At 38.7% G+C, this 24455-nt stretch overlaps 1 protein-coding gene across 1 annotated transcript; it reads left to right on the forward strand.

Moving 5' to 3' along the window:
• Positions 1–58: 58 nt before the first annotated feature.
• Positions 59–20339, forward strand: LOC115449289 (5'-3' exoribonuclease 2 homolog). Its single transcript, XM_030177069.2, has 16 exons — positions 59–244; positions 856–1095; positions 1502–1731; positions 2319–2425; positions 2554–2712; positions 3023–3330; positions 3705–3899; positions 4286–4375; positions 4758–4930; positions 5366–5534; positions 6054–6143; positions 6403–6559; positions 7256–7451; positions 7993–8189; positions 8773–8895; positions 17706–20339. The coding sequence occupies exons 1-16, from the start codon at positions 170–172 to the stop codon at positions 18098–18100; spliced, it is 2904 nt and encodes a 967-aa protein (XP_030032929.1). The 5' UTR covers positions 59–169; the 3' UTR covers positions 18101–20339.
• Positions 20340–24455: the final 4116 nt, after the last annotated feature.

The raw sequence follows: 24455 nt of genomic DNA on the forward strand, positions 1-24455 counted from the left end.
TATCATTATTTTCGAACGAACGATATTCCATCTTGCTCTTACATATATCCCTTTCACTTTCTATTTAAAATGGCATCTGCGTCGATTTGTTTGTGTTGAATACGTGACAAATAAAACAAACGTAAATTCCAAATAAAGTGGACCAACAGACCTAGAGTAAACCCACAAGATGGGAGTACCAGCATTCTTTCGCTGGCTTAGTCGCAAATACCCCAGCGTCATCGTTGAATGTGTTGAACAGAAGGTAAAAGAACCTAACCTATATACACTTACTGTTACCAGGCAAGCATTTGTATTTTTTTTGTGTTACATCGTCCTATTAGATTGTAACACCGTTATAATTTGTTATTGGGTATATAAAGAAAACAATAGTTATTGACGGCTGCTTGATAAAGTACAGTTAAGAAATAGGGTTATCTCCTATTTAATCTCTGCTATAGTTATTTTACTCGTAATGCTTGATTCTCGGTATCTAACTTAGAGAAGGCCAAGATAGCGTCTAAAGTCCACAATTTATGCAACTACACCTATAATATCACATGAATTAATTAAAACCAACACGAAATGTTTAAAAGGTGTAGTATAACAACCTGTTTTCATAAGAGATTTTAGACCCAACAAAAATGCCTGTTTCATGTATGTATCAGGTTCCAATAACCAATCTAAATGACTATTCTTGGGTTTGTAAGTTACTTCCTTTTATGTTTGGGACAAAACTAAAAGAAAATAACACAGTAACTCAATTAAGTTATTTAAATAAAATGCCAATACAACACAAAATACTAGTATAACTTACTCCACGGAAGAATTTTATATGTAGACATTCCTCTCACCAAGCCCTATTACATTCCCCAGCCAACCGACGTAGATGGACAACTTGTGTATGCAGACTCCTCGCTGCCAAACCCCAATGGTGTGGAGTTCGACAATCTCTACCTGGACATGAACGGTATCATCCACCCTTGTACTCACCCTGAGGATAAGCCACCTCCCAAAGATGAGGATGAGATGATGGTTGCCATCTTTGAGTGCATTGACAGACTGTTCCGCATTGTGAGGCCGAGAAAGCTGCTGTATATGGCTATTGATGGAGTTGTAAGTACATTTAAGTGCAGTATATGTTGTGTTGTCTTGTTATTAGAGGTACACTCAAAATGTTACCATATTTACTTTCATTTTAATTTCAATTGTAATTTCTTGAATTTGTAGACCTAAACAAACTAAAGTTGTAAAAAATTGTTGCAAGGACATGTCCAAGAACAGTATTTTATTTAACAATTCTAACCAAAATAATTTATATTATATCAATGGAATTCTTGAAAATTCCATTGATATATATAGCCTATTGAAATAAATAATTTTGCCACTATATTATCCAATAACTTTGAGTTTGGTTAGAATTTGTTCAAAATAATCCACAAAATCACAAACGTCCAGCCTTTGATACCTTTGGCATCTGTTGAAAGTTGGTAGCTCAAGTAAGATGATCTTATCTCCCTAGGCGCCCAGAGCTAAGATGAACCAGCAACGCTCGCGTCGTTTCCGCGCGTCCAAGGAAACCCAGGAGAAGATTGAGGAAGTCGCGCGCATCCGCTCCGAGCTCCAGGTGAAGGGCGCGTACCTGCCTCCCGAGAGGCCTAAGGAGGCGCATTTCGATTCCAACTGCATCACACCAGGGACACCGTTCATGGATAGGCTTAGCAAGTGCTTGCATTATTATATACATGACAGGTAAGATTTTTAAAGTTATTTTTATATTGCAACAAGCAAGAGTAAGGTCATTTGATGGCATGGAATTACTCTTAGTAATGAACACTATTATAGGTGTTGTCTTCAAGACAATGAGCAATGGAAATTATCATCTTACGCCCTTAATTTGTATTGTTATGAGACTAGGCTGGCATGTTATGTGATTAGAGTTTGTCTCGCTTCCGTTTAAAGCTACTATTTAAAATAGGTAACTTATTTATTAAAGGAATTTCTAAATACCATTTTTTTATATGAACACCACAAAGTGACTTCTTTGTACCTGATGGTAAATGGTGTAGGGTCCAATATAATGTCAACAGACAAGAGATAATTACCCCTTGGCAGTCAATACAATTATGCCGGCCTGTTGGAACCGGATATACACTGGCTGATCGCGGAATGCGATACACTTACGTGGGCCACTATGATGGGGTCTATCACCTTGTGTATGGTGGTCGTATTCTAGATGGATATAATATATCCTATCATCAACAAACATTCTGGGCATATTTCATAACTGATTCCATTTAGCATATTTCCAAAATTTATGAGCCATTTTTTTCTTGTAGATTAAACACTGACCCAGGATGGAAAGGGATCAAGGTCATCCTGTCTGACGCAAATGTTCCTGGAGAAGGGGAACACAAGATTATGGACTACATTAGAAGGCAGAGAGGTATATATAATTATTTTTTTTTTAATAATTTTAATGTAATAGTTCCAATCAAAATTGTTACACTTAATGACAAACATGCTTAAACCATCCATGACTTCATTTTACTTAAAAAATACATTTTGTTCTAGCCCAACCGGACCATGACCCTAACACTCAGCATGTATTGTGTGGCGCCGACGCGGACCTCATCATGCTGGGGCTGGCCACCCATGAGCCTAACTTCACCATCATCCGCGAGGAGTTCAAGCCGAACAAACCGCGCCCTTGCGACGTCTGCGGGCAGCTGGGTGAGTGGAAACATTTTTATAATGGATATTGATATCTGTGTTTTAGGGTTCTGCTGACAACATGAATATTATACAAGTTATATTAAACTGAAAGCCTTATTTTATAGAAATATATTTCTTATGATACATCGTAAATTGTTGGAGTTGACCAAATCTCTTTAATTCAAGTGCAATTGCTCAGCTGTTAGACAGCTATAGTGAATCCTACTTTCCCATGATAAGGTACATATTTGCTTTGCAACTATGGCAGACAAACATAAATGTTATTCAGAGGTAAGGGTGTCATAAATATCAGTTCTCTAATTCACAGGGCATGAAATGAAAGAATGCACAGGCACAACTCCAGAAGTTTCATTGGTCCGTTCAGACCCAGCTTTTGGTAACCAGGACAGCTTCATCTTCGTACGCCTGAGCGTCCTGAGGGAATACCTAGAGCGGGAGTTGCAGATGCCTAACTTACCATTCCCCTATGACTTTGAAAGGGCCCTGGATGATTGGGTCTTTATGTGTTTCTTCGTGGGGAATGACTTTCTGCCGCATCTGCCCAGTCTGGAGATTAGGGAGGGTGCGGTGGATCGGCTAGTGAATCTTTACAAGAAGTGTGTTTATAGAACAAAGGTATGTTATAGATTGTTGTTTTATAGGTATTTAAACATACAGGCACTAATTGGGGTGTGGTTTAACCATTTGAAGAACTTTGTGGTCTGCAAACAATGTAATTTCTTTTGTGATATAAGGTAACATGATTCTATTTTTGATCTTGTCATAAAGTTTTAAAGAGGTGTCACATCCAGATGTACACTTTGATGTCTACTTGCAAAACATTACCACACTCGGTCAGTAGCCGAACAATTCAAAATAATATATTTGGGTAACCATCACGATCTTAATCCATTTAATGATTAACTTGCTAACCATTGTAGTTTCAACCACGCAAAATTGATCATCTACAAGGTCTATCATTGTTCATCTACAAGTTATGTCTCTACTAGGGTTGGATAACAGACTCCGGCGACGTGAACCTGGACCGCGTGCAGGTGATCATGACGGAGCTGGGGCACGTGGAGGACGAGATCTTCAAGCGGCGCCACCAGAACGAGATACATTTCAAAGCCCGCGACAAGGCACGCAAGAAGCAGCAGAAGGTCAACTTCGGGCTGTTGGAGAAGACGCAGTTCGCGCCTATGGTAGCTTATATATTTAGTAACAATCAATTAATTTCACATTTAAATATATCATAATATTTTGTTACATCTTTAATATAATTTTGAGTAAATATTATTCTTAAACCTAATCGAATTTTAAAACCTAATTATGTTATGTGGAGAGATGTTATGTCTATCATGTTATTGTTTTTTTTTACTTTTCCTATATTTATGTAGTGTTGTTTTCAGTAGACTATAGAAAAGGTGTTTGTATTTTAAGCTCGTTCTTGAAGTTACACGAGGGGCTGGAAGTTCATAGTAAAGACAGGAGCGCCGGCACCCGCACTGTAGACTAACAAAGCTTATTCTTTTAAAATCGGATTTTTATTTTATACAATTAGATAATATTGTAATTTATATTGTTGTAGCCCGTCGGTCCCGGAGGTTTCAAAGCGGTGGAGAACGTGCGATCAGAAGCCGCGAATATTCGTCTCGCTGGCATGCAGTCAGTTGCTGCAGTAAGTAAAACATACGATCATTTTCGAAGTATAAGTTCATGTATTAAATACATAGAGTTACACAATACAGGGGAAACTAATGATCTTTGATTGTGCATTTAATTAAGATAATATCGATAATATCCGAAAGTATATCGATAAACAATTAAGTATCGACACTCAGTCGGCTCATGGTATAATCGAAGAATTGTATTTTGAATTTTTATAATCAAATATTTTATTATTGCAACTCGTGTAGTTATTAAATTATCGAATATCGATTCTAAGTAATATTATTACCGAATAATATCGATATTTTATACTGAACGATATCGATAATTAGTATCGGTGATAATTGCATAGTAATACAGAATATCATAGTGAATAATGGACATATCCTCAGCAAGAAGACAACCAAGGCCGTGGTCGCGGTCGCAAGCGCTCAGCAGCGGAAGCTGGACTCGAGGAGGAGGATGACGATGACAAACACGACGAGGTGCGGCTCTGGGAGGAGGGATTCAAGGAGCGCTACTACGAGAGCAAGTTTGAGGTGTCCAGGGACAACCTAGAGTTCAGGTGCCGTTTCCACTTTAAATGTCATTATGATACTATTTCACTGTGTATATTTTGTAAATCATCGCTTGTAGTAACGGTGAAGAAAAACATCGTGAGAAAACCTGCACACCTAAGTTATTTATAGGTATTTTGAGAGTGTGAGAAGACTAAATTTAGCTTAATATAGATAATTAATAGTCTATGTTTCTTAATGACGAGCTCAGTGCTATGCAGTGCTTTCGTGTTTATGGTTCTGCAAAGTGTCAATATTATTTATCGATCGTCGTAAATAAACATCGAGCGGTTTTCTCACCTGATCATTAAATAGTATAAGAATTAGCAAAGAATCATTTTACTTAATACCCTTCAAACTGTACAAAAATTACTGCATTTTAGTCTCATAATAGAATTGATACCTTATGCTGAATATAACTAAAATCATTTTCCTGTGCGCAGGTATCGTGTCGCCCTCCAGTACGTGCGCGGGCTGTGCTGGGTGCTGCGCTACTACTACCAGGGCTGCGCGTCGTGGAAGTGGTACTTCCCGTACCACTACGCGCCCTTCGCCTCGGACTTTGTCAACATATGCGGTCTCTCCACCAAGTTCGAGAAGGGAACTCAACCGGTGAGCCGATAGTAAAAATCTAGTATTCAGAATTAGAACGTAAATTGCAATACATTGTCGATTCTGTTATCATGCATGACCTGTATAAAAGAAATAATAAAGATAGCTTGTTATTTTTTTAAATGTGCACAACAAACGACCTCATTGCATCAAGTAATAACCCATTGTAACAGAATGATAAAACAGTGTACGAACTTATTGTGCACGACAATGATCACACTGCACCTGATGGTAATTGGAGGGAGGTCCAGTATAATGACTGAAGAGAGATTATTATCCCTCGGCAGTCGACACAATTATACCGGCCTGTTGGAATCGGATATACAAAACGAACACGTTTATATAAGCACTCGTGCGACGGGACGTACGCGCAGACACGCAACAACAAACGATCCACAGTGTCAGTGGTTCGTTATTTTGGTGCTACAAAGTTTTAAAAAATCCAAAACGATATCACTGCAATAGGGTACATTTTTGCGTGTATCACACCTGTAACTAATATTAATATGTGTGGTGCAGTTCCGTCCGCTGGAGCAGTTGATGGGCGTGTTCCCGGCCGCCAGCTCGCAGCACGTGCCCAAGCCCTGGGCCACGCTCATGAGCGACCCCGTGAGTACACAAACATACATACATATCTACAATTAATAATATATTATCCATTTAATTCTACCTACAAGTGGTTTGACAAATTTTACATACCTTCAAATTGTACTAAAACATTTCAAAACAAAATGAAAACCTGTTTAATATCCTTTTGCAATTACCAAATTTTTTAAACATATATTGGCAACACTAGTCCCAATCTTCATAGCTTTTTAGTACTAATTCTGTATAGATTTCCATTGTTAATAGCACGTTTGTTTCTCAGTTCTCGCCGATTATCGACTTCTACCCGACGGACTTCAAGATCGACCTGAACGGCAAGAAGTTCGCGTGGCAGGGCGTCGCGCTGCTGCCGTTCGTGGACGAGGCGCGGCTGTTCAAGGCGCTGGAGCCCTACTACGAGAACCTCACGCAGGCTGAGAGTAAGTATACATACGTATTACATAGGCATCTTGACTGTTTCTAGGCAGACATTCCGCCAGATATGTTAGATGCCACGTAAGGAGCGAGGCTTATTGTCCGTTCTGTATATGCCTTTCAATATAGAGAGTTGACAACTCTACTACGTTCTCGTGGATGGACCTTTCTCGTCTATTCCTTAACCCAGGTATGAAATTGAAACAATGGAAAATTGATTCTTTCCTAACCGAATTTTGGCCATGGTTACCAATCTCAAATGATACCAGCCAAGTACGCAGGAGATATTTTATAGTGCACAAGTGTGTGCGCAATGCACAGCTGCTCTCTGTTCTTTCACTCTCATAGTTCGGTGAGACGGCAATCCGACATGACCGGAGAGAGATCAGGCGTAAAAACTACAGAAAATTACCAAGCTTAGAAGTCAGTGCCCTGTAGCTCGGGTGCATCTAAAGAATTCCGCCACGGTATCTCCTGCCTGTCGTAAGAGGTAACTAATTGGGACTTAGAGAGAGTCGCGGGCGAACAGTGGGGGGCTGCTCGCTCGACTACAGCGACTCTGAGGTGGACGACAATGCGGGTAGTAGGTCTTCCGATGTCGTAGACTCCAAAGGAGTCATTTAGCATGTGGGGACAAGGGGCAAAAACTATTATAATTTAACCTAGTACAAAATGAAGTTACGATCCGTATCTTGCAACAGGACAGCGCAACATCCGCGGCAACGATCGGCTCTACGTGTCGACCGGCAACAAGAGCTACGAGTACCTGCTGGGGCTGTACGAGGAGGCGGGCCACAACCTCAAGGCGCTGGTGCAGGAGAGTCAGCAGTACCCCTACCGCTGCGACGGCGTGCGCGGGAACGTCATGCTCAGCGCTGACAACGTGCTGTGCGGCGGGTGAGGATACCTCTAGACAGTAGATTCGACACTAGTTCAATTGGACTTCCAGTCACCAGTAGATGTAATCTTTACTAATATTATGAAGAGGAAAAGTTTGTGAGTTTGTTTGTAGTTTTGCTGTGGCTTATCTGTGGAACTATTGAATCTATTTTGAAAATTCTTTGAAGGAAGCTACATTACTCTTGAGTGCTATAGGCTTTTTATCCAGAGGAAATATAAAGCGGAAATTTTATTCCGAAAAAACATAATTTATCGTAATTACTATAACGCTAATGGCCTATGCCAAAGGGCACACATGATTTTGAGCTTGTCCAGCGATCGTTAACCTACCATACCTACTGCCGATTTCCATAAACAACCCCAATCCGCTTTTTTTATCGATATCGAGAATGGACCAATTAGAGTAAAGGATTTTTAACATTTTTACAAACTACATAGTTTCATTGGTTTATCTCGGGATCAGATCGCAGATAAAGATTGGGATCGCTGTTAAAGTCGGCCGTTAGCCTCTATTAACAATATAAAACTGTTCACACAGCCAACTACCCTCACCGGTGATTGGACTGGCGCCGGTCTTGGACAACCGTGTGCTGTGCATCCGTTTCGAGGACCCGCAGTACCCGGAGGACTTCATCTTCCCGGCGCGCAGGCTGAAGAACGCTAGTGAGCCGCCGCGGACGCTCAAACCTGGGAACCTCTCGCACGAGGAGAACAGGAACTACAGGCCGCATATTGGTGAGTTGATTGAAATGATTTGGAGATAGAGTTCTGTATGTTATAATTTGTTTGTGTGAAACAATATGTTAGTAAGACTGTAGTGTTAAATATTTGTTCCATTTTTACATATATCCACAAGTTTGTTTGCATTACGGTATGACTGAAGTGTTGAGGTCTTGGGAACGATCTACGGGTCGGGCAAAGTAATATTTGTCCGATATGGCAATAGGCTCGGCCCCATCACATGGGACGATAAACATACGGTGGAAAGTGGTTACACTAGTAACTCAGTTGTACCTGTAGTTGTACCTCTGTCTATCCCTTCTGGTATAAAAGATGTGTATGTGTGGTTACGTCTTGTGACATATAAAAAATATATTATGTTTCATTGAATATTTTAATTTATTTGTTTAGTATAGACAAAGAATCTTATTCCATACAGCCATAATAAACTAATTCAAACAATATACCTGTATGCATATCAATGAAACTTTATTCTCATGGTTCCACATCTAAGATAAATGCGAAGATAGCGTATAACATTGTCCATTATTTCCAGCCGTTAGAAATCAGAGTAACATTAATCCCGTTCCTCCCACAGGCATGGTCCGCTCGAACACGCTCGCCACGCTGGAGATGGCCGGCCACCGCATGCTGGGACACCACCTGCCGCGCGACCGCTCCTACGGGAACGTGCCGCCGCCGCAACACCAGCAGCAGAGAGGTATTACGTCTTTTCTATTGTTTTTAGCACCTGGAGTACGAGCAGGCAGGTCATGTAAGGCTTCTCGGAATAAGCATTACCCATCAAAACAGTCATATCAACGATAAACGAGAATATTTACAGAGAAATGCTAAGGTGCAGTCACCATAGACTAAAAAATATGATATTTCCAGGGAAGTTGGTGCGTTTTAGTGATGGCAATTAAGGCTATTTCGAATTAATTTCATTAGCATGCTAATTTCCATGTTTTACCATGCTAATGCTAATTGCTAATATTACTCATGAACTTAAATGATGTATATTTTAAGCGAAATAAAATTCGCAAATTAAAATGCACAATGAAGAATTAGCAATTTGTGCGAAATCAACTAACTAAATTAAAAGTTATTTTTTTTATATTTAACGCCAATTTATCTTCTATACATTTTATTAAAATTATATGATAATAATTTGTTTATTAAAGAATATAGAATGAGTATTATACTTAACTATATTCAGGCATAATAGATATTATTGTGTGTAATATTATCCGACTTTATATTCGGTAATTTTCCAAAAATATAAACAATTCAATGAGTCACACCGCGCAACGAATCTCTCGCGCCTTTTTTCACACTCACTCCTCCACTCAAAACAGGCCGCGTTAGCATTTGCATTAGAATATGGCACGGAGTTTATCATTATTCCTGCGAGCGATGCTGCTATTGTGAAGAGCGCTCACACACGAATTAACTATCACTTCACGTAATTTAGCAACTGTATTTAATTTGTGAAATGCTAAACGTGATTTAGCATGCTAACAATTAATGCTAATGCTAATTATCCAACACTAGTACGTTGCTGATATTTATTAGTATGTAAAATATTAAACTTGATATGGTAGTGTCTATTTGTGGTTACTCGTTGGACCTTTTTTGGCGTTTTTTTTTTGTGAAATTGGACAAATTACGATAACAGTAGTAAAGCGCATGTTAGTGTGGGTATAATGCCTTCAATTGTTTATATGAATGTTTCTACATCTTAAATACTTTTACATAAAACATTAAAAATTATTGAACCAAACTACTACTAAAACTGCGATCGGAATTCCAATAAAAAAATCACAAACTAATTCACTAAAAAAAAAAACAGGACGTGTAATCACGTCCAGGAACGTCAATACACGTCCGTGCGCCGGCATCACGTGACCTCGTTAACGGAACCCGCGTTTAAAACACAATAATAAAACAATTTGCGTACACAATGGACGGCGTCAAACGTCGCGTCACACTAATAGATGTCGAACAACAATGGCGGGGCTCGTTAGCTGTTAATGTGAGCCGCGGGGGAGGCGCGTGCCGCCCGCGGGACACCCTCCGATACACTGCTTGAGAATTAATACTTAATTCATTTGCTACGTGGAACGTGATAGTACGTCTGGAGTAGGTATCCAGTTTGTCTTGAACTATGTATTATGGTGATTTGAAGGAAATTGTAAGCCGTGTAATTAGGCATTATGAGATTTGCAACATTTCTTCCTAACCGAATTTCGGCCACGGCGACCAATCTTAACAGAAATCAGCCACGCAAGAGATATAATAGTGCACAAGTGTGTGCGCAATACACAAGCTTTTTCTGTTCCTCAATACTCATGGTCCGGTGAGACGACAATACGACATGACCGGAGAGAGATCAGACGCAGAACCAACGGCTTTACATGTTTTCTGAGGCACGTGTATCGCACCGCCAACTTCCTTGCTCCGAGCAGTGACTGAGTAATTTTAAGATGGAAAAACCCAGCCACAATTATTTTGGCCCGACCAAGATTCGAACCCAGGTACCTCAGCGCAGTAGTCGTACTCATATCGTGTACAATTATAACTACGCCACTAAGGCAGTCAAGCATTTGCGACACATTGGCGTGATGAACACAGTCTACTGTCATATGGAGTGTATTCGAATTTTCTATTGCTCTTCCTAACGTTTATTGCGTTATTAAATGAAACTAAATACTCGTCTTCACCTTTGCTAACATTGTGCCAAAAATCATCCATAGAAAACCAATATTTTCACGGAAAATCCTGGTTTTAGTGTCCTGATTTTTTATCATTTTCCAGTTTAATGCGAATATGGTGTGTGCGTAAGTGTATCTCTGAATTAAAGTCATACTTTATACCACTGCAACGGATTCTCTTAGAATAGTAGTAGTGTCTTTAGGGCGCGTAAAATTAAAATTACTATTTATTAATATTTATTTTGTTCGAAACTTACACTTTTTATTTTACATCTACGACTCAAGTAACTTATTGTAAAGTGTTATTTCCAAGTATATAAGTATATGGTTTCATTTAGTAACGCGATGTCAAAATGATCCTGTATAGTTACAAAGGAAATCTTCGCAAATTCAAATGCAATCACTATCCCTTTCCAAATAAACATGCACAAACACTAGTTATTCTTCAATATATTTCTCACATCCTTCTCTAATAACCTTACATTCCTGCCCCCGCGCTAGGGACGCGCCCTCGTCTCCGATATAATTGGGCCACTCGAGCCGCGGCCCAATTAATGCCCGCCGTGGCGCGTGGGCGAAACAATGCCGCGATTGGGCGAACAATGGTGGGACTAGGGACGCGCCGTGTGCCGCCAGTTTTGTCTATAGTCATTTGTTAATCATAAGATTTTTGTAAGAATAGTAATTTTAAGAAAAACTTGATAATCATATTGTGGCCCTAAGGTTAATGTCAAAGCCAATAAGTAGGATTAAATAATGATTTCTTATCTTCTGCAATCTTCGAAACGTTGGGAGGAAATTATAATATAAAAAACCGCGATAAAATCTGAAAAATAGTTTCATTTCGAAGGGATTGAACACTGCGTTATACTGAATGCTATTTATTGTCAGATTACGGCGATAAATCATGGCTATAACCATGCTTCTAGATTAAGGCAATAGGACGATAGGCGTCAGTAAGGTCCTAGTGCGACAGCGTCGGACTTTGGGAGGTGTTAGATTTCTGTTATGTGAGAATCGACTGAGTAGCTAGCATGGTTTATCTTCTAGTGTGTTTCGGTTATGTACCTAATTAAAGTATTCAATATAAATAAGTGCAGAACGCGGAAATGGAGCAATCAAACGAGTTTGAGCAAAGGCATATTACTGTTTTATATATAATTGACATATTACTGTTGCCGGTTTAATCACGGCGTCTGTTTGGAGGTAGTAGCTATCGAGTTAGTTTTTTTTATTTCTTTCGTTAAGATAAGACGCTCGCTAAATATTACTGTCATCTGCTCAATAAAAGACCTTTTTAAACCCAAACGAAAAAGCATGTCTTTATTGTAATCCTAGACAAGTGACATGATAGATGTAAGCCGATAATATTATAATTGTTGTATTTGTTACGTTGTGGCACTCAACCTATAAACATCCAGGTTTTAAAAGCACCGAATTATAAAGTCCATTTTAAAACGCATTACGAACAACAAAACATAAATGGCAGCAATTAGTCTGTCTCAATACAATGCGTATCGGAACGCGAAACGTTCGAAAAACAAAATTACCGCCAATGGCGGCGTTGAATGCGTTCCATTATTCTAAATTCAAAAATTCAAATTGGCCTATCGTCCCGGCGGCCATTGACGTGTAATAGCGCGCGAAAGCAAACAGGAAGCGCGACGGGATGTAGGGTTGCCGGTGTTTAGAATATTGTTTCCGAGATTTTGTTTTGATTCAAGTAATATGACAGTGTTGAATGCTAGGGGAAGAAGTTATTGCTATGCTACAATTATTATCAAATATTAATTGTTCGCAGTTTAGAAAACTTTTTAAGATTTAATTGGGCATGATTTTTATATAAATAACTTTAGTTTGTACATGCTTGTTAAAATTCTTCGTTCTTAGTACTCTTATTGAAGACCTTTATTTGAATGTTGTTTATGGGATAATTATTTTACAAGTATTCAAACAACAATTTAATTAATGTCATTACCTGGCAACCCCTCACACCATTACACAAGGCGTTGTCGTCAACTACGAAAATAATAATTATCGGGGCCGCGCGCACAATAGGGGCGTTTTTTTTTAAATAACCGGTCAATAGGCTCAAGTGCTTCCCATTCAGCCGGAAGAGGATTACCCGCTACATTGTCTGTGCCGAGTTTACATTTTTTATTGCAACATTTAACCAGGTGGCTTCTGGAGGTGTGTTAATGCTTATTTTATTTTTTAACACATTTTTTTAATCCGATAAAGGTATTCTGAAAGCATTAAAATTGTTTTTTTTTTGTATTAATAAAGTTGAGATCTGTGCACGAGGATTGTTCTTTGTTTTGTTTTTTAATGCGAACTGTCATAGCGGCAGTATTGTTATATTTTTCGCTTTAGTCTGTTTCGAGTTTTGGTACTTGGTTTGTGAATGTATCCATATTCGGCACTCTTGGGAGGAATAGACTATGTAGGATTAATGCATTTAATTTTTTTATCGTTCTTGCCATCCCATAAAACCGGGTATATTTCATAAAATAAATTATAAATTTTATCACATTTCCATCAATATACATTTTTATCCATGCCAATTAAAAAAATATCAAGCTATCAAAGCCTAACAAAATAACATGCGCGCCACTCGAACGAGTGACTCAACGTTTGACTTTCGAAAAAAACGTCACCCGAAAACGACTTAAAAATTGATTTCTATTTGTATTTGAGATTTGCGCACACCGCTGACCCTTATTACGGGGGGTTAAGGTTGAAGATTGCATTGTCGATGCGACGAGCGGCGCCACGTGCCTCAATTACTGCATCCCCTACTAAGGGTTGTTTTAATTGAACACGCTTATTTGATTGCGATTGACGTGCTGACAAACAGTTGTTTATTGTGAAATATGAATTTTATTGAATTTTTTAAAATTACGAACGTGAAAGGGCTCCGTATAGTTAGTCTTGAAATAGAAGTTTTGATACGCAGTGTGGAGTGTGATTTATAATAGCTATCTAATCGTATTTTAATATACTATTAAGGTGAAGTCGAAGGGAAATATGTGTATAAGGAAGTCGATTTTCGAGTGTTATAATTTGTAAAACCAGTCAAACACTACTGCCAGGGCAATGGATGTAGACTATTTGGTTATTTTTATCAATAAGTAATATATTATATAAGTACTTTTATCATTTTAATATTTTTTAATGATAAAAAGGTTTATTGTGTACCTACTTACTCTCAACTTGTAGTCCAAAACATTCCCTAAAACTAACTTTTTTTTAAACAAAGAGAAATAGATACAATAAACTAAAAAACAATCCTATATTGTGAAATTTTGTTCCAAAGGTATCAACTATTGTGTCGATCAAAACACAAGATAGGTTCTTGAAACTTGCTTGAACATTCTTGGTCCTTCCAGCCGGATACGCCTAGGGCTAGGCATGAATAAAGTGATATTAGCCATCTAGATAGACATTCCAATACTAGAGTTTACCTACGATTAAAATAAGGTTTACACGTATTCTATCTTTAATTTAAATCGACCCCACGATATATAACTTTCAACCAAATGTGAATACAGTTGGTCTGTCCTCAGTGTCTCTACACGAACCTAGAAGCCAAATCATCAACTATCAGCTAATACGCTCCATAAATGCTAATGTCAAACAACATTACATAAAACATAATCACAACATTACAGCCAGCTAGAGGCGTGCAAAAGTAACCGCTGCGAAAATAACCTCTCATACCCTTGACAATTTGGTGCGGACATGAAAAAAAAGCACGAGTGGTGTGACGCGCCGCTCTCGACATTGTAGCGCGGACGAGGCGGGGCGGAGTGGGGGCGGTGGGGGGGGACCGTTGGTGGGGCGGGGGGTGTCAGCCTCGCCGCAATAATTAGAGGCCGTGCGGGAGCGTGCTCAAGTAGCAAAATCCGCGCGGCACGTTAAACTCGGAAAATTTTACAGTGATCAGGAGTCCGCCAGGGATGGTACGGGTGTGGTGGCGGATGTTCAGGGAGAATCACGTGTATGATCTGGGATTCGGTTAATAGTAATGTATCTATAAGCTCGCCGGGTTTGTGGCCGATAGGAAAATAGGCAATACTTGTGACGAATGAAAAGGCCAAAATAAACTCTCGTGGGTGGTGTAAAATGTATTGTAAATTTAGTATAACTCTAACTAGCTGTATACATTGGAAGTATATTATACCTTATCAATTTCTAAAGGACCTTGCATAAAATCCACCGGCCACATGTCTAAAACTCCTATCTGTTATTATGCTTCAAGATTTCTTGAGAAAAGATTCGGTATATTAGACTATAATAATCGAACCCGCAAACTCTCCTCACAAACGGCACTTTTCAACCGTCGCTCCAGACACGGCTAGCCTCTACGTTAATCCTATTTCTTTAGTGAAATGTCGGTAAAATACGGAATCCTCCACAAGGTGGCACTTGAAGGATTTTTCACCGGTCAAAAAATGTCTTTGCGAGCGCATTAATGCCCCCGGCGCGGGTGGTTGGGGGTCGCGGGCTCCGTCTTGTGGTTTTGTGTTATTTTGGCCCAACGTCCCTTGAAGCGGACCACTCGTGGCCCTGTGATGTGATAGCACTCTGCCGTACTTAATCAGGAGTTGCCTTTATGATATAAAAGAGAATTTGTCTCGGAATTTGTGTATAGATTTGTTTTGATGTTTGATTTCTTTGTGAAGATATCTTTTATATCATTTGTATTTGTGTACATGAAGGACAATGTAGTGTCGTTTATTGGTACGAAATGTCTAAAACCATTAGTATAGATGTATCAAGTTTATTTGATGATTACGCCAATGTCGTGTTCACTTCGATGGGTTTTAGTATATATTATCGTTGGCAATGAAAAAGAGTTTAATGTATAGTTCTCGGATAATATATTATGAAGTAATCTCTAGCAGACGCCGACGTGCCGCCGTGCTCTTTACAAAAGTTTATATAAACTAAAAGTATCAAATATTATGAACATGAAATCCGAGCGTGGAGCGTTAGTTCCATAAAGCCGCCAGTAATAATTACTATAGCAGCCGGGCGAAGTGTCGCGCGGCCGGGCCGCGTGTAATTTTGGCGCCCACCGCGGTTGCCTCATTGCTCTTATTTGCAACTCTTTCACTGGGTGAATGTTGCTCGACGGCTCCCATTAGGTGCCTATTATGTCTACCGGCTTCGCTTTCCACATGTTTTGCGATTTTGTTTTTCACTTGGCTGACACCTTGCGTTTCGGCAGCGGGGCCTTTCACCACATCTGTGATGGGTTATAAGCGGTTTTGATTAGTGTGTAAGTATTCTCTTTCATGCGAGATGTTTTTAGTCATTCGTCACTGCGGCTGAGGCTTATCTTCAATATGCACGTGCTTTTTCAATGTTTTTGTGTCGCTCTTTATGGTTAAAAAGAGTATTTAATTTACTAAAGTTTGAGTATTCTTAATATAACACCTAACCTTTTATGGGTTAATTGTAATGAAAACACCGGTAATAGGAAGGATTTTGAGTTGTATTAATATGTTGTATAATCAGATTATAATGAAAGAACTGATGACACTTGAAAATAAAATTACGAGATTAGCGTCGTATCTATCCATTAATTCACAGATTGGCTGTTTAGTGGGATTCGTGTTTTATTCATACAATCTACCATTTGTCATCTATGACAAACATTTGCAAATCCTACAAAGACATTCTGTCAAATACATTTTTAATCCAAATACATCAACGCCTCAAACGATATTGTAGAACAAAAAGCGCGACATTCGGCACCACGTTGGGCGCCAGTAGCAACAATGGCGGCTAATGGCGCCCGTCGTTACGCACTCGACGCGTCGCGCGCGCAATTATACAGCGCTGCCTGCTTGTATTGTTGACGAGCATTTGTGTTCCGCGGAGGTGAGATTTACACCGTCTTGCGAGTTAATATGCGCACAGATTGGGGTATGGGATAGGAATAGGAGTTATCTCAAAGTAGTTAGGTCTTTCTTAGAATTACTAGTAGTTAAAATCAAGATGACGTGTGTGACTATGCAGAAATTACTTTTAGTTCGATCGGAAATCGATAATAGAGACAGCTTTCGAAGTTATTGCTGCAAGCTGGATTTTGTTTGAAAATAACTTTAATAAAAACAGATGTTAAGATATAAAAAAAAATACATTCGTGACAATATAGTCAAAAATATATTATAATTACTACATCGGCAGCAAAAATTACGGGAAATAGCCGCACTTCTCGTCTTGTATGAAAGAACTGTTGAATGATAAATCTACATTCAATCTGTACTCATGTCATCAAGTTAAGGATACAGAGCGGCGCTAAGCCTGTTCCGGATCTAGCAGCTCGCCGCATTAAGCCGTCACAAAGCTCGCGTTTAAACACTCGGCGGCGGTGCGTTCGCGGCTTACGGCACGAGTGTCGTAATACGCGCGCCCTCGCCGCCCCGCCGCGTCCGCCGCGCCCCGGCCTCGTCCGCGACACGAGGGCACTCGCAAGAAGTGCCGTCGCCTTTTTATCTATCCGCGTGGCCGAAATTCGTGTTTGTGTCAATACGATGATAGTACCTACTTTTGGCGCTTTAAATTGTTTGGTTCCGTCTTAAACCAACTAAGAGTTAAGGCCGATTTCGATACGCGAAAAGTTTCGGCGGAAAATCTTTTATTTGTCCTGTTAACTGCCGCGAAAGGAATTATAAATTATCATTCTTTTCTTGATTTTTATATAATTTTCAGAACGAATGTTTCTCTTAGTGATATAGATAATAGAACTAATTTTTAGGAAACAAGTAAATAAATTGCTCAATTGTTAAATTTCTCATTGTTACAGAACGCTCCCAATCATTCGGACCAATCCGCAGCGGGTACGTACCCCACGACCAGGGCTCCGGACAAGGCCACCAGAGCTACAACCGGTCTGGATACGGCCAGGACCGATACCAGGACAGATCTCAGGGACACCAAGACAGGTCCCAGGGATACGACAGGAACCAGGGGCACAGCCAGGGTTACGGACAAGACAGATCCCAAGGATACAACCGGTATCAGAGCCAAGGATATTCAAATTATCAGGGTCAAGGGTACCAGTCGAATAGAGGTTCAAATCAAAGCTACGGTCAAAATAAGTACAGCCAGTATCAGCAGAATAAGTATGGAAATCAAGGACAATCGTCGCAGCCTCGGAGGAACCAGGGGTACAGCAGTAACCAGGGCGGGTGGCGATAAGATATAGTGATAAGGGTTTAGTAAGTCTTGATAATCCAGTCTGTATACAATTAGCATAGGATAGAATTCTCGAATGATCAAGGCAGGCATAATTCTAACGACTGACAGCTAGTTGCTAATAGCGTTTAAAATCCGCCGATATCAGGCTAAAAATACACTTAGTCTCATCGATGGTGTCTAGACGCCATCGTCCTACGCTAATAGTGTACGGAATGATGTATAATATAAAATAAGATATCGCTCACACATTCAAAAAGATGTGCAATGTTGCAAATGTCACTATGGCAAAGACAAGGCGTTAAAAATATTTCTACGTCGTGATTTCAAATAAAATAATGGTATATACATGATAGAAAATGATAATATGAGGGATTAAATATTTTGATACAATTAATCGTTCAATTAAACGAGAAAAATAATAACCAACGCATCCCCTGCCTTATCACAATATTAAAGTAATGTTGAGTTTAGCAATGTTGGTACTGAGAGTTTTATATAAATATATATGCTATTACCATAAATGTTAAAATGAACCACCCTGTATAATGTATACAGCCCTACTACGGAGTCAATATATGTGTAGCCTTGAAAGCCTTATACAAAGTGATATTAATTTTCTTTTTTAAAATAATAGTGTTATGTTTGATTGTAAGTGGCAGCTTGATTCGATCAGTGAGAATATATGAGAGTGAAGTAACAATAGTATAGTGTTATAAATGTAATATTAAATTCTTTTGAAGGTCACTTTATCTATACAGAGGCAAAGTTTGTGAGTTTGTTTGTTTGTAGGCGCAAATTTCTGGAACTAGTGAACTGATTTTGAAAATTATTTTACTTATTAGTAAGAGCTTCCATTACTCTAGTAGTGGTTATAGGGTACTTTTAAACCGTACGAACTTTTCACGCGAGCAGAGACGCGGGCAAAAGCAAGCTATATATTTTAGAGAAATTATTTATGAATACGCAGCTTATTTTATACGCTCTTCGGATACATCTAAACGCGAGACAGTCTAGAACTATCTCAGTACATAAAAGCAGCTGAAAACACAGAGCGTTGGAAATACGAGCGACATGGACGCATAGCCAGTGTAACTACTGGACATAATAAGACTTAGCATCTCATGTCTCAGGATGGCGAGCGCAGTGGAATACCAAATACTGTGTAATTCAAGGTGTTGGATGGTGTTTCTACTGTTTATAGGCGGTCGTATACATACATACTATTTGGTTAAAAGCTAGCTCGTCTCGTCATTCGAAGCAATAAAAAATAATAAATTAATACGCCGTCTGTTTAGAAGTCAAGGTGTCCGTCGCTCATTGGGGTAATATGACTATCCAGGTCAACTTTTGATTAAGTTACCCACACTCAAAATAGTATAAAAAAGAGAATCGATATCATCACGACAATTAGATTCGATATTGTGTACAATACACGTTATAACGCCTTATGTATGACGCCTTAAGAGTGAACTTTGATTAGTTTGCACACGTATGTACAAAACAGTGGTACCTTGTATGTTTGTCACGTCAACCCAACGGGTCGCGGGAACCGATTGGCCAAGTCATTTCCAACAGTCATAATACATATTTTGTCTAAGGTTATACGATCGTTTGTCTCGCGAATTCGCATGGAATTTATTTCGAATTCTTTTGCGCATACTTTAACGAATTATGAAACCGAATGTACAAATTATTTAGCGCAAAAATCGCTATGATATTTACAGTTTAGGCTCATGAGAGTGAACTGATCTTTTTTATTTATCAACTCTTAGGTTATTTCCAAAACAGGAGTGACTAACCGCCGATTTCAATGAACGATCCCAATCACTTGATAATTGATATCAATCGATAGCTAAAATGAACCTATCCGAAAAAATATTTTTTTGACATTAAGCATATGACACATTTCGAGTGGTTTATTCTCCGAATTGGATTGAAGATTAGAATTATGATCGTTGGATATGCTAAAATTTGTATTCGTTGTGCAAAGCCGCAACGTACGTATAGGCCAATGTAGTGTTGCCAATGTTTGACTTGTGTGGTGATTGGTTTCTTTACGTGCATAAAAGAGGCAAAATTATTCGTTACAGCCATAATATATGTCCATATTATTTAAATATTGGTTAAAAAAAACGAAATGTCTGTCTATTCTGGTTCCTTCGGCCTCATGTAATAAATTATGAAAATTATAATCTGTTAAAAATAAGGAATACACCGAATAAATAAAGATATTATTTGACCCAAATGTTTCGTTTTATTTATCTTTTGGTAATGGTTTGAACCAGTTTGTGTACAATGGATTGGACTGACAATGCCTGGAGTGCAACGCGGCGGGCGAATAGCCGGCTTGGAGTCTTTGTGGGGTCTTTCATAGCTCCTCATATCTACGTTCTACATACCTCAATACCAGACTTGCAGCGAAATGTATTAAATGTGGAGTTAGCGCTACTGATTGACTCTGTTTGTTTCTTAAAAATTTCTATGGCTAATGGCGTAATAACCACTTTAAATGGCTTTTCGAAATGTAGGTCTAAATTCGATATTACCAAAGAAAAAAGTCTACAATTTTTTGTTCCAATAAAAATATACTTAAGAAATAAAACGCAAAAATACGTTATAAATCTTTCAGAATTACATAAAATCCTACGCCTAAAATTTTAAGAATTTAATCAAACACATGTAGCGTATAACAAAACGTTTCCAAGATGGCGGACATCTGAAGTGGCGATTGTTCAATAGTGCATTATTTTTGCTCCTTTGTGCCACAATCGAGAACATGAAAGGAGTTGCCCCCGTGTGCCACTCGAAAACCCAATGAAACTTAACGGGAGAATTTAAGGTGATTTTTTTGTCCAAACTTTTTAAATGGCCCGTTAATAATGCAGCAGTCGTTAGGTTGGTGTTTGAATTAAAAAACGAAGGTAACATTTGAGGTTAGGTTTATAGCTGATTTGTAAGATTTTATGATTAAATTGTTTACCATGCAAGTCTTGTTGTTACCAATGTTTTGATGGTTTTAGTCAAGCAACTAGAAAAATTTTGCTTTATCGCCGATATATTGAACAAAAAGTTACCTAACATTAAGGATTCATTCGTATGACAATACCTAAACTACTTAGGCACAAATCATCAGGAATACCACCAATCGGCTAACTCAAACTGTAAATTAACCAAGGCAACATTGTGCCTATATTAAGTAATATAAAACGGCGATAGCCTAGTCGGGAGTCGAACGGACTGCCGAGATCAATGTTGGAAGGTTCGAAACCTAAAGCCACGCATCTTTGTTTTTTTTTTAAATTATGTGTATCTTTGTATATTATTGCTACCTTTAACGGTTGAAGAAAACATCGTGAGGAACCTTGCATACCTAAGAAATTCGAAAGTATATAAAGTCTGTCAACCCACACTAGGCCAGCGTGGTAGACTAAAGCCTAAACCCTGTCGGTAGTAGAGAACCGTGCACAGCAGTTGGACAGTATATAGTTATAATACCGAGTTGATATTATCTGTAAGTAGGTAATACATGTAGTATCTTTCTTGCGGGAAATCACGGTAGAAAAGCCGGTCCTTTGGAAAGGCTTACGGGTGGATATGGATCCAACACATAGAGGCCCCTTTAAGATACATTACTCTTGTTGGGGTTTATACACCTTGCAAGTATTCCCTCTGTCTGTACTTATAGAGGAACTATTATATTATTATTATACTATACATGCGAAGTACTTATATACAATAGTTGTATTAGCTCTTGTCAAGTATTAAAGCTAGGATACGTGTCATTAAAGTACCCAGATATAAATTGATTAATAGGTAAATATGCTGCGTGGGAGGTATGCGAGGATATCTTTATTATCTCCCTAACTATATAACCAAGCTACTGGAACAGAATACTGAGATACAAGTTGCAAGTTTCAATCCACTCCGACGCACACCACCGAATTTCCGAAGTTGTTTGTGATCGTTCTTAACAACAATATTTTTTTTATTTATCAGCAATTTTGTTAAGGCATTGTAACATTAGTATGTCTTTACAATAATTTGACACTTCATTCAAGCAAATCAATAGCGAATCGTTAATTTCTCCATTTCCCATAGGTAGGTAATCAAAAGTAATATTTCACACTACACTTGACCGCGTGAGTTCTCAACCACGTTCCCATACAAATTGCTCATTCCACACCGTCGCACCCACTCAAAACGGCATCGGTCTCGAGATCGCGCGAAGTCAACGTCAGTCGTCAATCGCGATGTAAATGCAGGCGACAGCTCGCGGCGCGCGCGCAGCGTGGCGTCTCAGGGAGTCACGCGATCACAGCATGGCGGCGGGCGTCCTGCCGACATGACCCGCCCTTACACAATCATTAGTAATAAATAACAAAGAGCTTTGACAGTTCACGGTGAAGTGAACATTCTAGATCTTAGGTTTATGGGAAGTGAGCACGTCTCGCGAATTCCAGCCGAATTCACGCGCCGTTTGAGATATTGTGACGTGTGGGAATCAGGTTAGCTTCTAGTTCCGCGGGCCAATTTTTGCGTTTTAATTTTACCTCTATTATTGACTTATAATTTAAGCCCCTATAATTGCTCGTCCATGAAACAAACGGGTGATTTAAAATGTTAAGTAAAATGTTGACCATTTATCGTGTTAGGGATGTCCTTATATCGGGACGTGAGAACTAAGTAAATGAACTATGAGATGAGCCACACGTCCTAATTTAACAGATATATACATGTTCACTCGGTGGGTCTTTTATTATCTAGAATCTTTATGTGTCCCTATTCCTCTTTTATGCGGAAACGGGTCGGATTTAATACGCTTCAAAAGAGTATGTGAGCGTAAGGAATTTGGCTTAGTTGTTCAAATGCATTCTGCCTAACGTTAAACACCTATGATCCAGTCCCGGGAAATTGTATTAGGAGAGCCGAAATGTCCCTCGGCTTGGAAATAGAAAGCTGAACATCCTGGTTACCAGCCCATAGTTATTCTACATGTTGTTATAAGGCACTACGACACGTTCTCTACATTGCATCAATGTCATCGATATGGCGGATTGTACAATTTTGATCACAATCAAGACTATGCTCTACCGTAGGATTATCGAAATATAGCTAAAATATAAATATATACAGAAATAACACACGCATATGTTAAAACATTTTAAAATACAAAATCATACTCTTAAATTGTTGATGTTGTACGTGATACGAAGTAATACATTTCGATTGTTACATTTATACATCATAACACTGTAAATCTCTACTTTTTTAAGGATCTACTGTTTTCTTTATAACCTTTACGCAATTTTATGTCCGTAATTGTTAATGATTAGGATTGCACATTAGTCGTATGTACTTACTTAATGTTAGAAGAAACTATTTATTTGAATTTCTTTCATACGTGTAAAATAATCATATTCAAAACATCGTAAATTAAAATAACTCTGTAATAAGTTTTTTTTAAATCGGTACATAATAACAAATTCGTATAAAAAGCACGCTGATGTAATAATGCAATACATTTTAAACATCGCCCGTCGTTTTCACTCGCAAATGAAAATTAGGCCGCCGCTCTGAACAAGAGCAAAAAAGTTACAAATTGTTCTAGTTTCCCCCCAAATTTCACATTCGGAACACGCACGCCACGACGCGCTGATTGGTCGGCGCGCACGTTCTCTGATTGGCCCACAATTTGACAGTAATGGCGTTAACTTAAACTGTTTTTTTTCAAGAAGGTTGTAACTCACAAATATGAGAAGGTATTCGAACTCTTATTACGTTCAAAATAAAAGTGACTTTATTATAGCAATGATTTTAAAGATATAAATATTTCCGTACTCCGTCTCCCCAACAGACAGATGTTGCTACATTTTAGTAACAATTCGCCCACAACTAGCATCGTTGGCTATTGTTCCGTCTTTTTGTATGATTATTTTGACTAATTCGTTTGTCCTGCGGTTGGTTAGATTTTATCGTGGGGTGAGCCTTAATTCACTGGATGGGTTTTGTTCGTCGCTACCGGTTTGGAATCGTATTTTTTTATTGTAACTCTCGCACGCAGGCGGTGTTAATAATATGTTTTTATAAGAACTTTCAAGTGTCATTAGACATGGTTATTTTTGAGCTTTAGCCAAATGTTGCTTTGTGAGAAACGTCAATTTGGTTATTGGTACAAATAAACGTCTTCAAGCATCGTTGACCGTTGTTCTTTCTGCATAATTTAGTGGACGATTCAAAAAAAATAATTTTAATGATGATTTTTTCTAAGTAATTTATGTTTTTTTAGACTTTCTAACATCTTTTTTATGCTTTTTACCACCGCAGAATGTTAAATGTTAGATCTCAATTATAATTC

Source organism: Manduca sexta, chromosome 13 (assembly GCF_014839805.1).
Source record: "Manduca sexta isolate Smith_Timp_Sample1 chromosome 13, JHU_Msex_v1.0, whole genome shotgun sequence".
NCBI classification, from domain to species: Eukaryota; Metazoa; Arthropoda; class Insecta; order Lepidoptera; family Sphingidae; genus Manduca; species Manduca sexta.

Coding starts and splice junctions, on each gene's coding strand:
- LOC115449289 (XM_030177069.2), top strand. CDS start 170: ATGGGAGTACCAGCATTCTTTCGCTGGCTTAGTCGCAAATACCCCAGC. Junction 3,331..3,704: donor AGTGTGTTTATAGAACAAAG/GTATGTTATAGA, acceptor TGTCTCTACTAG/GGTTGGATAACAGACTCCGG. Junction 8,190..8,772: donor GAACTACAGGCCGCATATTG/GTGAGTTGATTG, acceptor TTCCTCCCACAG/GCATGGTCCGCTCGAACACG.